Source organism: Pistacia vera, unplaced genomic scaffold (assembly GCF_008641045.1).
Source record: "Pistacia vera cultivar Batoury unplaced genomic scaffold, PisVer_v2 Contig94, whole genome shotgun sequence".
Classification (NCBI taxonomy): Eukaryota; Viridiplantae; Streptophyta; class Magnoliopsida; order Sapindales; family Anacardiaceae; genus Pistacia; species Pistacia vera.
Window position 1 is genome coordinate 1,119,577 of NW_022196823.1, and position 15,931 is coordinate 1,135,507.

The following is a 15,931-nucleotide window of genomic DNA, read 5'->3' on the forward strand; positions in this document are numbered from 1 at the left end:
GGAGGACTTTAGGTAATATGGACATTTCATAATTCGTCAGAGTTTGCTGTTAAAAAAGGGTGTTGAAAGGGGTTATTGAGGAAAGTTGAAAGTTCAAGGAGAGAAACTTGAGGAGTATTTATACATTTGGGATAAATTTAAGAATGGTTGAAACTTAAGGGAGGTATCTGATAACAGTCACCCCCCAAAAAAAAAAAAAAAAAAAAAAAAGAAAACTCGAAACAAATAATAAATTGCTAAAAGAGATGATAATATAATAATAATTTCAATCATAAAGAAGTAAATGTCTTTAATTTGTATACACTGCAATCCCATCACATTACTCGCGAGGTATATACATTTCCACCAACTTTTCCCATACATACATCCATTATCTTCTAAGACAGTACTGGTAGAATGTCCTAAGACACTTCTGCATTCTATTCTTGTAGTGCTGGTATCTTCCTCATCATCATCGTCATTGTCTTTGAAAACTATTAAGCTCCCTTGCTCTGCCTTCTTCATTCGAAGACACTTATTTTATTGGTTGAAACTAGTACATCAATCAGGAGCTTCCGTTGTTGCTCGGTGAATAATATAGCAGGTAAAGAAGAAATTACAGTAACAAAGAATAGGAACCCAATGTTTCCATCTTCAAAGACAATGAAAATGTTGTACAGAAAACTACCATCATTGCTACTATTGATAACAAAAGTGTTGAGAGCCCAACAATCAACTTTGTAGGCAACGCCAAAAGAAACTTCTTCTGCATATCGGGAAGTGAGAATAGATAAAATGTTAAAATGGAACAAATGGAGATACCAAAGATACTGCATTGATATGACAAAAAACGTGAAGGACACTTTACGAAGAAAATGAGGAGTCCCTGACTCATCTTTGGTTCCACCTGGTACTGTGAAAGCTGAAGCAATACCACTGTGGCAATAAGTGCGCCACAATATACACGAATTAGCAGTGTCCTCATCCATTTTTCCCCGCTCTCCTTTAATTTTCTGTGCGTCTCATTAAACAAAGCTAAAGGAGTTTCTCCATTGCCATTTTTAGCCTGAGCATCCGATGCATTCACAATCTTTCTCACTTCCTACAGTAAATGTTATCAAACATCTTGTCAAAAAAAAGAAAAAAAAAAAATTGTTTTATATCAGAAAAAATCAATGCAGTGTCAAAATTTACCTAAACCACCAGAATTCATACTGCATGAAGAGCTACTCGGTAATATATCGAGCAGATATATGGGAGCAACATTCCAGCCAGATGCAGATATTGTTTTTGAATCATCTGGGTGGACCGAAGTCATTTGTCTCAGATGATTATTCATCCTTTTTATGAGTTTCAATCCTTTTGACGTTTCAAAATAGCATTGTGAATTAATAGCCTAAATGACTTTTCTTCACGTTCATACGAGCTCAGGATAATAATCACAAATAATTATGCTAGAAGTTCAACGTTTTCTTTTTTGGCAGCGACTTCTATTATTTGCGGGAATCTACCCTTTCCAATAGAGTTTGAGTAGCTCAAGTGTTCGTTGGGGAAGCTTTTCATGGGGCATTTGTCGCTTCCAGAATCAGCGATGGCGAAGAGTAATTTGACTACAAAGTTAGAAGAAAATACATAATAAAATTAAATTAGTAGAAAAGAATATAAGTGCATACATCAAAGAAAAAATTATTACATTTTATATAAATAATTACAAATCCTATTGATTCAATTTAAAGGTAAATGAAAGATAAAATTCACGCAACAGAAATTATCGGTTTGTGGTATGACATATATCCTATCTCCAAAGTATTTTAGATTTAGAAATAAGATGATATGAAGAGAATCATATGTGTAACGAATTTAAACTGTAGAAGTAAACAAAAGCATAACTTAATTAACCTTTGGAGAGAGTTGAAAATTGATGTGTGAACAATCTTTAAGAAGAGGACGCTTGTAGTAATAAAACCTAAGACAGCAGTATGATTAATCTAAGGAATGCTTATAACTACCGGATGTCCCCCCGACGCCAAGCTCACGTGGACCAACCCGGTGATGGTGTCAAGTACCAATACATTCCCCGATGTGGAAGTGTCTAAGTAATGATATCCCACCCACACAGGCAAAATGCTTTGGAAGAGTACTGGAGTATTCAGGAAGCCATGCTTAATTAGTTAATGCAGAGGTTAATAAATGATAGAAAGACTAACTACATAATTTGAAGTATCTCTTAAAAAATCCTTTGATTTTGATTTGCAAAGTCACGAGACATCATAGGTGTTCCAGCCAATACTTCCAATGCTTCATAGCTCCGCTTGTCTAGGACACTAAAGTGTTCTTTATCAAATTCAGCGCAACATAGGAAACAACAACAAACTCAAAATTTTTTAAATAATATAAATAATATAATCAAAATTTTACCTATTTATGTTATTTATATAGTTATTAAGGTATGCGCTAAAACACTTCAGCTATAATGATTTTCATGTTTGGTGCCCACGTTAATTTAGATGATGAGTTTTTATATGTAACAATGTTTAATCATATGTCAAAGATACTATAATTCCAAATATAACCTACCTGGTAAAGTTAAGATTATCAAATAAATGTGCCATTATATAGACCTAATATTAGGAATGTAGTGCTTGCTTACCAAACAAATCAGACATACGGAGAGACTGCAAAGCAATGGGTAGATGTCTTCTTCCAAGTGTTTCTTGGAAACTGTATAAAGGAACTCCACCATGTTATGGTCTTGCTCAGCTGCTGCGAGAATAGGTAACATCTTCTTTTTATTTGAACCACGTATTTTTGGTAACGTTCTCTTCTTAAAAATCAGCTTGGCAAGTTCCACCCTTCCGGATAAAGCAGCAAGGTAAAAAGCAGTATTGCCATCACGATTTTTAATAGCCAAATCCTCTTTCTGCATATATTCTACCAGTCTTCGGACAAACTTAGAGGAATTTGCTATACTGCAAAGTGGAGAGCGGTGTTCCTCTGTCTGATATCGTAGCAATTGAATACTTTTATTTTCCTTAAGAAAACCTCCATAAGCTTTGTCCCAGTCATCCCTCAAACAAGTCTACGTAAACTTTTAAAGTCTTCAAAAAACTCTGGATCATCCGTCAAGGCGAACAAGAACAAGTTAATATATAGAAAGTAATTCGTTCAGACTGTTTTGATGTAAATTGCATGATAGAGTAACATTAAACATATGATTATCATACAAAAAATAATCTATACATAAGAGTCAAAGCTTTGGTATTTCAATTAAATTATATCTCTCTAGGCCCATTTATTCATAACATTGCTAATTAACTTTTGAAATTTTCCATTTTACTGGGTATCTTATGCCTATACAATTACAATAAACAAATTAATTTCATTTTGTGTATGTAATCAAAATGATGTTAAAGAAGTTTAAAGTGTAAAATGAAAGGATAGTCAAAATAATGCATATTAAAAGTATAAAAATAAAATAATAGTAGTTTACAAGGTAATTTTCCCATTAGTTTAAGAAATAGGTATAAAACCCTTTGTTGTTTTGTGAAATTTATTTAGTAGTCTGGAGGTGTTATTTTTGCTTTTTTGTTCTTATCTTTTCTTTTCAAATTAGTAGTCTGAAGGTTATTTACACTAATTACTGAGTTCACAAACCGTCAGATTTTTTTTAAAATTAGATATTTATAATACATCTCTTAATTGACAAATATGTATTATATTAATACTAATAAATAAAAAGTATTAGAAAAATAAAATTATTTTGTTTATAATTAATAAAGAATCATATTAAAATTGGATGATCAATAAAATATGCCATTAGAATATGAGGAAAGTGTGATGCTTACCAGGCAAAGTTTTATTTTTCAATAATTCTTTGATATCCTTTTCTTCTAAGGATCCTCGACTTTGATTTATCAAGGAACTCCGTCATCTCTTTATGCCGTGATAAGCTGCTACTAAATTGGATACTCCCCCTTTTCCAGAATACTTGGTATTTTTATTCTTCTCACATTTCTTGACTAAATTTACATGTATTCCTGATTCAGCACAGCAAATAACAGTATTGTTTCACTATTTTAATTTCCATTCTTTTTGCTACATTCCACAAGTTCTTGGCAACGTAGGGTGGTTTTCGCAACTGCAACATGTAGAGCGATACCTATGTGATTTCTGATATTCTAGCAAATATTTTTTATTTTTTATTTTTATGTGAGTGCCAGGGCTTTTGTCTGATTTTGTTGATTTTTTTTGATTTTTTTTTTTTTGAACCACTCTTAAAAATTCTTCATTAGCATCCTTCCAATACCATCTCTCGCATATGTATACAATTTTTCAAGTCTTCATTTATCTTTGGATCATCTGTAAAGGTGAAACAACAAGAAGTTTTATACATAGAAACTAATTCATTCAATCTAGGTAAAAATTAAGAAAATTTATAAAATGATTCTCAGTTCAATAAGTTGATCTTATCATCATGCATTAACTAGAATCAAGGTGGAATTTATGATCAGCTAACTAAATCCACTATAGCCTACAGCCGTACACTCTTAACTTATCCCAATAGTAAAAGTTTAAAGTATAACAATCACAAATATTTAATTTTCATAAGAATAACCTCTTTCCAAAATTATCTTGAATTTCATATCTTAAGTGTGCATTTATATGTGGCATTGATAGTAATAAAATAATGAGGATTGAGTAATTCGGCAATAACGTGTAATGACACATCACTTGAGATGTGAATATGTAGGATAAATATTAGAGATGAGTAGTATTATTCTTTTCCGAATGTCAAGGTTAATCGCTTTTTTTAACTAGTACTAGTTCTAAAAAAAATAGTACTATGCGCTTTATATTCAATAAAAAAAATTATTAATTTCAATTTTTTTAGGGAATGAAATGATGATTATTAAGAATGTTCAAAGACATAAAGTGAAAGGAAAACTGTTTGTTTTTTAATCTTAAGTCTGAATGTCACCTATTTTAATAGATTAAGATGTTTTAGGTTGTTTTGTTGTATGAATTATGTCTGTTATTATATATAAGTAAAAAGCTGAAATATTTACTTTTATCTAAATAAAAAATATCATAATCAATAAAAGTTTCTTTGTCAACAATACCCCTATTATATATTTATATAATTCCATTTGACAAAACTCTTATGCATTATGTATTTTTGATTATTTTAATTTTTTATAATAAATTTCTAATTACATTAAACAATATAATATGATTATTTAGTTATATACATTTGTTTTGTTTAATTTTCAAAATTTGATATTTTAATTTGTTTAAAACATGGAAAATATAAAACTATCATACTAATAAAAGGACATATGCGTCAAAATACTAGTTTTAAGAGTTTATTGTACTGTATAAAATAAACAATTCAATACTTATAAACATACATGAAAAATAAAAAATAAAAACTTGGTCAAACATCTATATTCGACGTATTTGATAACATATGCATTCAGATTTTAGATCAAAAAGGAAACACCTCTTATACTAAAAACAAAACATCTTAAAAATATCATAATGTACCAATTTGATTTCCTGAGGAAGAGATGTCGCATCGTTAACTATTTCTTCTTCTGATGACCCAGCAGGTTTTGATGTACCTATTATATCCCTCATTATTTTATGAGTCAAAATTCTGCAATAAATCTTATGCGATTATAAACTAGACAAGCAAATTAATTTTCTTTTTGTTGTAGGATGACCAAAGCAATTGTTAGAGGTCATTTCGTTTATGTATTAACTTACTGTTTCATTTTTTTGTATGTTTTTAGCAAATTGGGTTTGAAGAAAAAAGCAACGAATTGTTCTGGTCAATAAAGATATTAACAAGAAAAAATGATTAAAAAATGCAATAAAGACAACAAATATAAAGGAATAGATTAATGAACTGAGAAAACATTCTAGGTAATGCTTTTCTCTTCATGTCCTCTTCTACCTTGAAGTTTTCTGTCAATTAAAAGTTTGAAATTCAAAACTCACGAACTTCTCTTCCACGTTAATTTGAGACCAGAAAATAGTAGATCTTACGAGATCAACAAAACATGCTCCATTTTAATGTATTTGGCGGTGATTCTTTTGCGTCATTTTCAAGACAAAAACTGAAAATCTTGTTTCAAGGAAATATATCGAACGTGTTTTTATTTTTCGTGCTTTCAGATAAACTACTATACACATATTTTTGTTCTCATTTGCAAATAATACTATTCAGACAAACATGCTGAACACTTTTTTTCATTTTCCAAATGTTTTCATATTTTCAGAAAATAGAAAACGGATACAAAAATTCAAAAAAAAAAAAAAAAAAAACACACACTAAAGAGGTTTAAAGTTGTGAGTGAAAGGATTTAGAAAAACTGAAATCTTGTAAAGGGAAGAGAGTTTGAGGGTTGTAACCGTTCTTGATCGGAATAGTAAGTGCAGCGAGCATCCATATTCTGGAGCTCAACATGGACGTAGCTTGTTCAATATTGAACAAGTGAACCATGGTAAATACTGTGTGTTGAATCTGTTTTGGTTTGCGTTGATTGTGTGTTTTGGTTGAGGTTTGCTTGATTCGAGTTAGGAGAAATTACAACAAAAAACATACAAAACTTGTCTAAAGAAATAGGTTTGAAGTAGAACTACCATGAATCCCATCAACACTCCCGAATTTCATTCTTAATTTCACCTATATAGCCCTTCAAAAGATCACCATCACTATCACCAATCCTCAATCATCTAAATTTCATCGACTAATCCATCAATGGCAACCTCTTTTATTCTTGTTCGCTCTATCATTACAACTCTCTTCTTTCTTTGTAGCTTTCGCATAACAACAGTTTCTCGACGCTTGTTGAATGACAACCTAGAAAAGCCATCGACAATGTCATTCGAAACATTCCTTGACCCGAGACTTTCCCACTACCTTCATAAACAAAGCAGATGCCAATACCAGAAGACAATCCAATGTTGCCAACATTGCCAATATATTTCCCAAAACCAGAGCCAACATTGAGTAGGCCTAGCCCATTGAAACAGGTTCCATGCAACCACTTCAATGGTTCCTTCACTTCCTAGCTTGGGCCCTCCTTTACCTTTCATCTCCACCTTCTCCTTTGGCCTCGGATTCAATAATTCCGGCTTGACTTCTCCCCCAAACAACCCATAATCTCACATTCAACAGTAGAAATAATCTTTGTTCTTTCGGTATCGAATAAGAATATGTATATTGTAGAAAAATCTTTATTATCAGAAATTTTTACGATACCGGAGGAAACATTATCCAAATTTACTTCAATAATATTGGCTTCTGATATGTTCCTCTCATAGACATTGATTGTATTGTAAAATCATGTATTTGGGTGTAGGATAGGAAACCTTTATTGCTCAATGTGTTTAATGTGGTGTAACTTTTATTTTTTTGGTAAAATTAAAATGTTCTAAGTGTGAATTTTAATAATTCTTGGACTCAAGTAGTGTTTATTATTTATTCTTTATAGATAAAAAATATGTTTGTATTAATTTGTATAAACTAAGTCGCTCTCATAGACTAGAAATTTCTTTTCCACTCTTCTATTTATTTTTAAAAAATAAGAAATTATATTAAACAACACTATTTTAGGGGGGAGTTGAAAAATAACACTTTTTGAAAACTTTTCACAAAATAGCAAAATGAATTTTATACAAATATGAAGGATGAAAATAACCCCATGCATATATAAATAAACTTTAACCCATATTCGCCCATCTTCTTCAAAGTTAGACCAAGTCTCCACTGAAGGATTTGAAAACCAAAGCTCTAAACTGATTCTTAATTCGATTTTGTGTGTAAGAAACATGTTAGATAGGATTTTTTTTTTTTTTTTAATAGAGATAGAGTTTCTATCGGTCAATTGATAGATCATATATAGTTTGTTTTGTTTTAGGACTTTATCTATATTGATTTTTATTGGTCATTGATAGAAACCAATAGGGTTATCAAATAATTAAATTCTCAAAATAAAACAAACTCTATTCAACAAAAACCTATATTTCTTGATTGACCGAGATATGCCTATCAATTTCCATTGGTTGACTCACGGATATTTATCGGTTAGTTGTTTATCGGTACTCTTAAGTGTTATAAGTTAAAGAAATGGTATTTTGATCCAACTTGTCTTAAATTTTGGAACATGACTATTTTCTAAAATACTTTCATAAACAAACTAACTTTTGACTAAGTCCCAAAAATGAGTTATTTAATATAATTTCCCTTTCTTTTAATAACGATAATCCCTACTCTCTTTCTTCATCACAAACATAACCCACCGTTGGAGAGAATATGAGGCTACCGTCTTCTTGCTCACTACTTCCTTCATTTGCTGTTTTCTTCTTCTCCTTCTATCAATGGTGGTTGTCTTCTAGCTAGATGAAGTGACGGCAGTCTCTAAATTTTTCCGAAATTCTTCTTCTATCATCACAAACATAATCAATCTTGCAAGAGAAAATGATATCAGTTTGTTAATTCATGAAACTGGTCATTACACAAACTGTTCAATTTTATCTTTGGCTGATCATGATATTTCCATTCCCCCTCCTTAAGTTTTAAATTTTTTCATAGGGGATATGTATGCATGTGTCTGTTTTGTTGTGAATGCTGAAAATTCGCCTTCAATGTTTTGCTGTGTATATATTTTTTTCTCTCCTTGTGGTGCCATTAAAGGGCCTATCTTACTTTATTTAAACAATCGTAGATTGAAGACTCACTCTTTCTTTAAACAACTATGCAGAAATTGAAAAGAAAAAGTATGTAATGAAGCCTTTTTTGGTTTAGAAAAATAAGTGCTTTGAAATAAACATTCACAATTACCCGTGGGTTCCAACGGTCACAAACAGTAAGAATGGGTATAAATTTGATTAAAAATGACTGACCTAATGGAGGACATTTAGGTAATATGGACATTTCATAATTTCTGTCAGAGTTTGCTGTTAAAAAAGGGTGTTGAAAGAAGGTTATTGAGGAAAGTTGAAAGTTCAAGGGAGAAACTTGAGGAGTATTTATACATTTGGGATAAATTTAAGAATGGTTGAAACTTAAGGAGAAGTATCTGATAACAGTCACTCCCCCCCCCAAAAAAAAAAAAAAGATAAAACTCTGAAACAAAATAATAAATTGCTAAAAGAGATGATAATAATAATAATAATTTCAATCATAAAGAAGTAAATGTCTTTAATTTGTATCACACTAACTCGCATTCCCATCACATCACTCGCGAGGTATATACATTTCCACCAACTTGTCCCATACATGCATCCATTATCTTCTAAGACAGTACTGGTAGAATGTCCTAAGACACTTCTGCATTCTATTCTTGTAGTGCTGGTATCTTCCCTCATCATCATCATCGTCATCATTGTCTTCTGAAAACTTATTAAGCTCCCTTGCTCTGCCTTCTTCATTCGAAAGACACTTTATTTTATTGGTTGAAACTAGTACATCAATCAGGAGCTTCCGTTGTTGCTCGGTGAATAATATAGCAGGTAAAGAAGAAATTACAGTAACAAAAATAGGAACCCAAATGTTTCCATCTTCAAAGACAATGAAAATAGTTGTACAGAAAACTACCATCATTGCTACTATTGATAACAAAAGTGTTGAGAGCCCAACAATCAACTTTGTAGGCAACGCCAAAAGAAAATCTTCTTCTGCATATCGGGAAGTGAGAATAGATAAAAATGTTAAAATGGAACAAATGGATGATACCAAAGATACTGCATCTGATATGACAAAAACCGTGAAGGACACTTTATGAAGAAAATGAGGAGTCCCTGACCCATCTTTGCTGCCACCTGGTACTGTGAAAGCTGAAGCAAATACAACTGTGGCAATAAGTGCTGCCACAATCATACACGAATTAGCAGTGTCCTTCATCCATTTTTCTCCCTTCTCCTTTAAATCTCTGTGCTTCTCATTAAACAAAGCTATAGGAGTTTTTCCATCGTCATTTTTAGCCTGAGCATCCGACGTATTCACAATCTTTCTCACTTCCTACAGTAAATGTATCAAACGTCTTGTCAAAAAGAAAAAAATTGTTTTCTATACAAGAAAAAATCAATGCAGTGTCAAAATTTACCTTAAACCACCATAATTCATACTGCATCTGAAGAGCTACTCCCGGAATATTATCCAGCAGATATGATGGAGGCAACTCTCCAGCCAGATTCAATATATCTGTGGACGGAAGTGCATTCTCAAATAATGTCTTCATCTTGTTTATGAGTTTCAAGATACCTTCTTGACGTTTCAAAATAGCATTGTGAATTAATAGCCTAAATGACTTTTCTTCACGTTCCAATACGAGCTCAGGATAATAATCACAAATAATTATGCTTAGAAGTTCAACGTTTTCTTTTTTGGCAGCGACTTCTATTAATTTGCGGGAATCTACCCTTTCCAATAAGAGTTTGAGTAGCTCAAGTGTTCGTTGGGGAAGCTTTTCATGGGGCAATTTGTCGCTTCCAGAATCAGCGAGTGGGAAGAGTAATTTGACTACAAAGTTAGAAGAATAATACATAATAAAATTAAATTAGTAGAAAAGAATATAAGTGCATACATCAAAGAAAAAATTATTACACTTTATATAAATATTACAAATCCTATTGATTCAATTTAAAGGTAAATGAAAGATAAAATTCACGCAACGTAAATTGTCGGTTTGTGGTATGACATATATGATCTATCCTATCTCCAAAGTACTTTAGATTTAGAAACAAGAGATTATGAAGAGAATCATATGTATAACGAATTCAAACTGTAAAAGTAAACAAAAGCATAACTTAATTAACCTTTGGAGAAGAGTTGAAAATTGATGTGTGACCAACTCTTTAAGAAGAGGACGCTTGTATGATAATAAAACCTAAGACAGCAGTATGATTAATCTAAGGAATGCTTATAACTACCGGATGTCCCCCCGACGCCAAGCTCAACGTGGACCAACCCGGTGATGGTGTCAACGTACCAATACATTCCCCGATGCTGGAAGTGTCTAAGTAATGATATCCCACCCACACAGGCAAAATGCTTTGGAAGAGTACTGGAGTATTCAGGAAGCCATGCTTAATTAGTTAATGCAGAGGTTAATAAATGATAGAAAGACTAACGTACATAATTTGAAGTATCTCTTAAAAAATCCTTCCTGATTTTGATTTGCAAAGTCACGAGACATCATAGGTGTTCCAGCCAATACTTCCAATGCTTCATAGCTCCGCTTGTCTAGGACACTAAAGTGTTTCTTTATCAAATTCAGCGCAACATCTAGGAAACAACAACCAACATCAAAATTTTTTAAATAATATAAATAAATATAATCAAAATTTTTACCTATTTATGTTATTAATATATGTTATTAAGGTATGCGCTAAAACACTTCAGCTATAAATGATTTTCATGTTTGGTGCTTACGTTAACTTTAGATGATGAGTTTTTATATGTAACAATGTTTAATCATATGTCAAAGATACTATAATTCCAAATATAACCTACCTGGTAAAGTTAAGATTATCAAATAAATGTGCCATTATATAGACCTAATATTAGGAATGTAGTGCTTGCTTACCAAACAAATCAGACATACGGAGCAGACTGCAAAGCAATGGGTAGATATCGTCTTCTTCCAAGTGTTTCTTGGAAACTGTATAAAGGAACTCCACCATTTGTTTATGGTCTTGCTCAGCTGCTGCGAGAATAGGTAACATCTTCTTTTTATTTGAACCACGTATTTTTGGTAATTCGTCATTCTTCTTAAACATCAGCTTGGCAAGTTCCACCCTTCCGGATAAAGCAGCAAGGTAAAAAGCAGTATTGCCATCACGATTTTTAATAGCCAAATCCTCTTTCTGCATATATTCTACCAGTCTTCGGACAAACTTAGAGGAATTTGCTATAACTGCAACGTGGAGAGCGGTGTTCCCTCTGTCTGATATCGTAGCAATTGAATACATTTTATTTTCCTTAAGAAAACCTCCATAAGCTTTGTCCCAGTCATCCCTCAATACAAGTCTACGTAAACTTTTAAAGTCTTCAAAAAACTCTGGATCATCCGTACCAAGGAGAAACAAGAACAAGTTTAATATATAAAAAGTAATTCATTCAGACTGGTTTTGATGTAAATTGCATGATAGAGTAACATTAAACATATGAATTATCATACAAAAAATTAATCTATACATAAGAGTCAAAGCTATTGGTATTTCAATTAAATTTATACTCTCTAGGCCCATTTATATATAACATTGCTAATTAACTTTTGAAATTTTCCATTTCACTGGGTACTACTTATTCGCCTATACAATTACAATAAACAAATTAATTTTCATTTTGTGAAGGGTAATCAAAATGATTGTTAAAGAAGTTTAAAGATGTAAAATGAAAGGATAGTCAAAATAATGCATATTAAAAAGTATAAAAATAAAATAATAAGTAGTTTACAAGGTAATTTTCCCCATTAGTTTAAGAAATAGGTATAAAACCCTTTGTTGTTTTGTGAAATTAGTATTTAGTAGTCTGTACTCTGTAGGGTGTTATTTTTTGTTGCTTTTTTATTCTTATCTTTTTTCTTTTCAAATTAGTAGTCTGAAGTGTTATTTACACCTAATTACTGAGTTCACAAACCGTTAGATTTTTTTTAAATTAGATATTTATAATACATCTCTTAATTTCGACAAATATGTATTATATTACTATTAATAAATAAAAAGTATTAGAAAAATAAAATTATTTTGTTGATAATTAATAAAAGAATCATATTAAAATTAGGATGATCAATAAAATATGCAATTAGAATATGAGGAAAAGTGCATGCTTACCAGAAAAAGTTTTATGTTTCAATAATTCGTTGATATCCCTTTCTTCTAAGGATCCGACTTTTTCACGAAGGAACTCCGTCATCTCTTTATGCCCGTGATAAGCTGCTACGTAAATTGGAAACCTCTCCCCTTTTCCACGAATACTTGGTAATTCTGTATTCTTCTCATACATCTTCCTAGCTAAATTTATGTGTATTCCTGATTCAGCAACCAAGAAAAAAGCAGTATTGACTTCACCATTTTTAATAGCCAAATCTTCTTTTGTCATATATTTCACCAATTCTTCGGCAAACTTAGGGTGGTTTTCTGCAACGGCAACATGGAGAGCAATGTCCCTATTGTCTGATATTGTAGCAGTTAAATATTTTGAATTTTTTGGACGGCTCTTAAAAATTTCTGTATTTGCTTGCGTCCAATTACCGCCTCTTGCATATCTATACAATTTTTCCGTTATCCTTGTTTCACCTGAAACAAGAAGAAGTTTTATACATAAAAACTAATTCATTCAATCTAGGTAAAAATTAAGAAAAATCATAAAATGATTCTCAATATCAATAAGCTCATCATTACATGCATTAACTAGAATCAAGGCGGAATTTATGGATCAGCTAACTAATATCCACTATAAGCCTACAGCCGTACACTCTTAACTTATCCCAATAGTAAAAGTTTAAATTATAACAATCATCAAATATTTATGTTTTCATAACAATAATACCACTCTTTTCAAAACTTATCTTAAATTTCATATCTTAAGTGATGTGTCATCATATGTGACATTGATATGTAAATAAAGTAATGATGGATTGAGATAAAATAAAATATTTATGTTTTCATAACAATAATATATGTAGTCTACGTGGTTAAAAGTTTAAAGAAATAAAAATGAAAGAATACTCGAAACAAAGCATCTTTAAAATTATAAAATTAAATAATAGAAAATTTACAAGATAATTTAAAAAGGTACCAGCTTGGTCTTCATGAGGAAGAAATATCTTGTTCTGAACTATTTCTTCAGATATCTCATTATTTGATGCAGCTGTTGTATTTCTTACTATTTTATTAGTCAAAATTTTGGGACAAATCTTATACAGTATTAAAGAAACAAATTAATTTTTCTTTTTGTAGTATTGAAACCAAAACAATTGTTAAAAGAAATTCAAATATACGTGAAAGATATCTAAACATTACATCTTTAATTAGTATAAAATAATTTAACATGTAGTTTACACTTTACAATGTTATACTGAACTAATGACAACGATTCAAGCAAAGAGGAACTAATTAACAACATCAGATTTTTCTTTCCTTTTTCGCTTTTAGATCAAACTATTTGCATCCAACAATTTCCAAAGTTCACAAACCATCAGAATTTTTTAAAATTTGATCTTGATTCACATCTTTCTGTAATTTCAACAAATTAAATATGTAGTATATCAAGTTAATTGAATGAAAGGTATAATAAAAATGAAAAAAAATATTGTTGATAATTAATAAAATAAATCATATTTTAAATTTAAATGTTATGTGTAATTGATTAAATGGGAGTAGAGAAATTTTAATGGGTGTATATAGCCCTATATATCCTTCTTTAGACGATTTTTAAAGAGCCTTATACATCCTTCTTCTTTAAACGATTTTTAAAGAAGTTTAAAGATTTAACAATAAAAGAGTACTCAAAACAATGTATTTTTTTCAGAAATATTAAAAAGATAGCAATTTACAAGATAAAATCAAACCGTACCAGTTTGGTCTAGAAGAGGAGACATCCTACTCATAACTTTTTCTTGACTAGATGACTCATTTTCTGATGCAGTTGCTGTACCCCTCACTATTTCATTTGTGAATATTTATTATGTTTGATTATATAATAAAAAATATAGTTTATTAAGATAATGTTGAATCATACCATCAAGTTCTTGCAGAGATGGATCAAGCTCCTTCTCATCGGATTCTGGTGGCATGTCAACCTTCCAATCAGTAATCCTATACATTGTCTGTTAAACCCTGTAAAGAATTTTGCAGGTTTTAGATGCAAGTTGAGAACATAATTGATAAGACTCTATATTTTGGAGTGAGTCTGGCCTCCTAGATTTTTTTCAGCTTTTAAAATGAATATTTAGGAAAAAACGCCTAAATGAATCAGTAAAAGACAACAATAAGGAGGCCATTGAAGTAGCTTATATTAATGTTTTAAAGCCGACCTAAGCTTTGACCCGGGCCTCGAGTTGATCGGTCCAATCAGTTTATCGATGATGTTATCATACTGACATCACATAAATTAAACCGAATTAAATATGATTTTACAAAAAAAAAATACACCTAATTCAAAATAATAAACAAGTAAATTAATTAATTAAATTAAAAGTGAATTGAAAAACGTGAAGAGAATCTAAAGTCTAAACAATCTTAGCCCTTATCCTTATCTCATCCTCTTTCTCCCAAACAAAATCTCAATCATCCATTTCTTCCCATCCTCTTTCTACCAAACGAAATCCCAACCATCCATTTCTTCATTCATCCCCACCGCTGCAAACGCGTCCCACGTCCGATCAAACAAACTCACATCTTTCCACATTTCAATCATCAAAACAAACATCACCAATCCATGATCATCATCAAAAATCTTAACCATAATCAAAATCCAATGGAGCACCCACCAAGGTCAATCATCCTCATACCTACAGCCCCAACCTCCTTCCTCGCTGCTACTGCTGCCCCCGCGCCTTTTCAGTTTTCACCACCTTCCTCAAAATGGCCAATATCATTATCTTCTTAGCTTTTTTCTTGTTTTAAACATAAAAAGCAGAAACCAAATGAAAATTCACTCTCTCTTTCTCTCTCTTCCCCCTTCCTCACTTAACACAAAGAACCAAAACACAAAGGTGAAAACAAAATGCCAAACTCACACAAATACAGATGCAAACTCAGTCAGACTCACCCAGTAAACTAATACAATTGAAATTATATTATTAAAATGTGGTTTTAGAAACACAAAATCCTGAAAATATGCTTTTCATTTGCATTTGGATTTAATAAAATGTGAATTTAAAAATGGATTGAAAGGATGTGTGGGACTGATCAGAAGGAACAATGGGATGTCTATTGT

General features: G+C 31.3%; 1 protein-coding gene across 5 annotated transcripts; it reads right to left on the reverse strand.

The window, feature by feature from the left end:
* Positions 1-331: 331 nt before the first annotated feature.
* LOC116120514 (ankyrin repeat-containing protein ITN1-like) lies at positions 332-15,133 on the reverse strand. 5 transcript variants are annotated; one of them, XM_031406460.1, is made up of 9 exons: positions 15,027-15,133; positions 14,732-14,829; positions 14,567-14,653; positions 12,823-13,287; positions 11,574-12,047; positions 11,123-11,272; positions 10,092-10,507; positions 9,345-10,006; positions 332-440 (listed from the first exon to the last, which is right to left on the reverse strand). In XM_031406460.1, exons 2-9 carry the CDS (start codon positions 14,814-14,816, stop codon positions 371-373), a joined length of 2,409 nt encoding a protein of 802 aa, XP_031262320.1. In that variant the 5' UTR covers positions 14,817-14,829; positions 15,027-15,133; the 3' UTR covers positions 332-370. The 5 variants fall into 5 exon arrangements, with proteins under 5 accessions (XP_031262320.1, XP_031262318.1, XP_031262321.1 ...); XM_031406462.1 differs by lacking the exon at positions 332-440 and having other exon boundaries at positions 9,421-9,663; positions 9,792-10,006; XM_031406458.1 differs by lacking the exon at positions 332-440 and having other exon boundaries at positions 9,153-10,006.
* Between the last annotated feature and the right edge of the window lie 798 nt (positions 15,134-15,931).

Excerpts from the sequence above, each read along its gene's own strand:
- LOC116120514 (XM_031406460.1), bottom strand. The coding sequence starts at position 14,816 with ATGTATAGGATTACTGATTGGAAGGTTGACATGCCACCAGAATCCGAT. Across the intron at positions 14,654-14,731 it reads ATCTCTGCAAGAACTTGATG|TGAGGGGTACAGCAACTGCA; the intron begins GTATGATTCAAC and ends CAAATGAAATAG. Across the intron at positions 12,048-12,822 it reads GAAACATAAAACTTTTTCTG|AGTTTTTTGAAGACTTTAAA; the intron begins GTAAGCATGCAC and ends CGGATGATCCAG.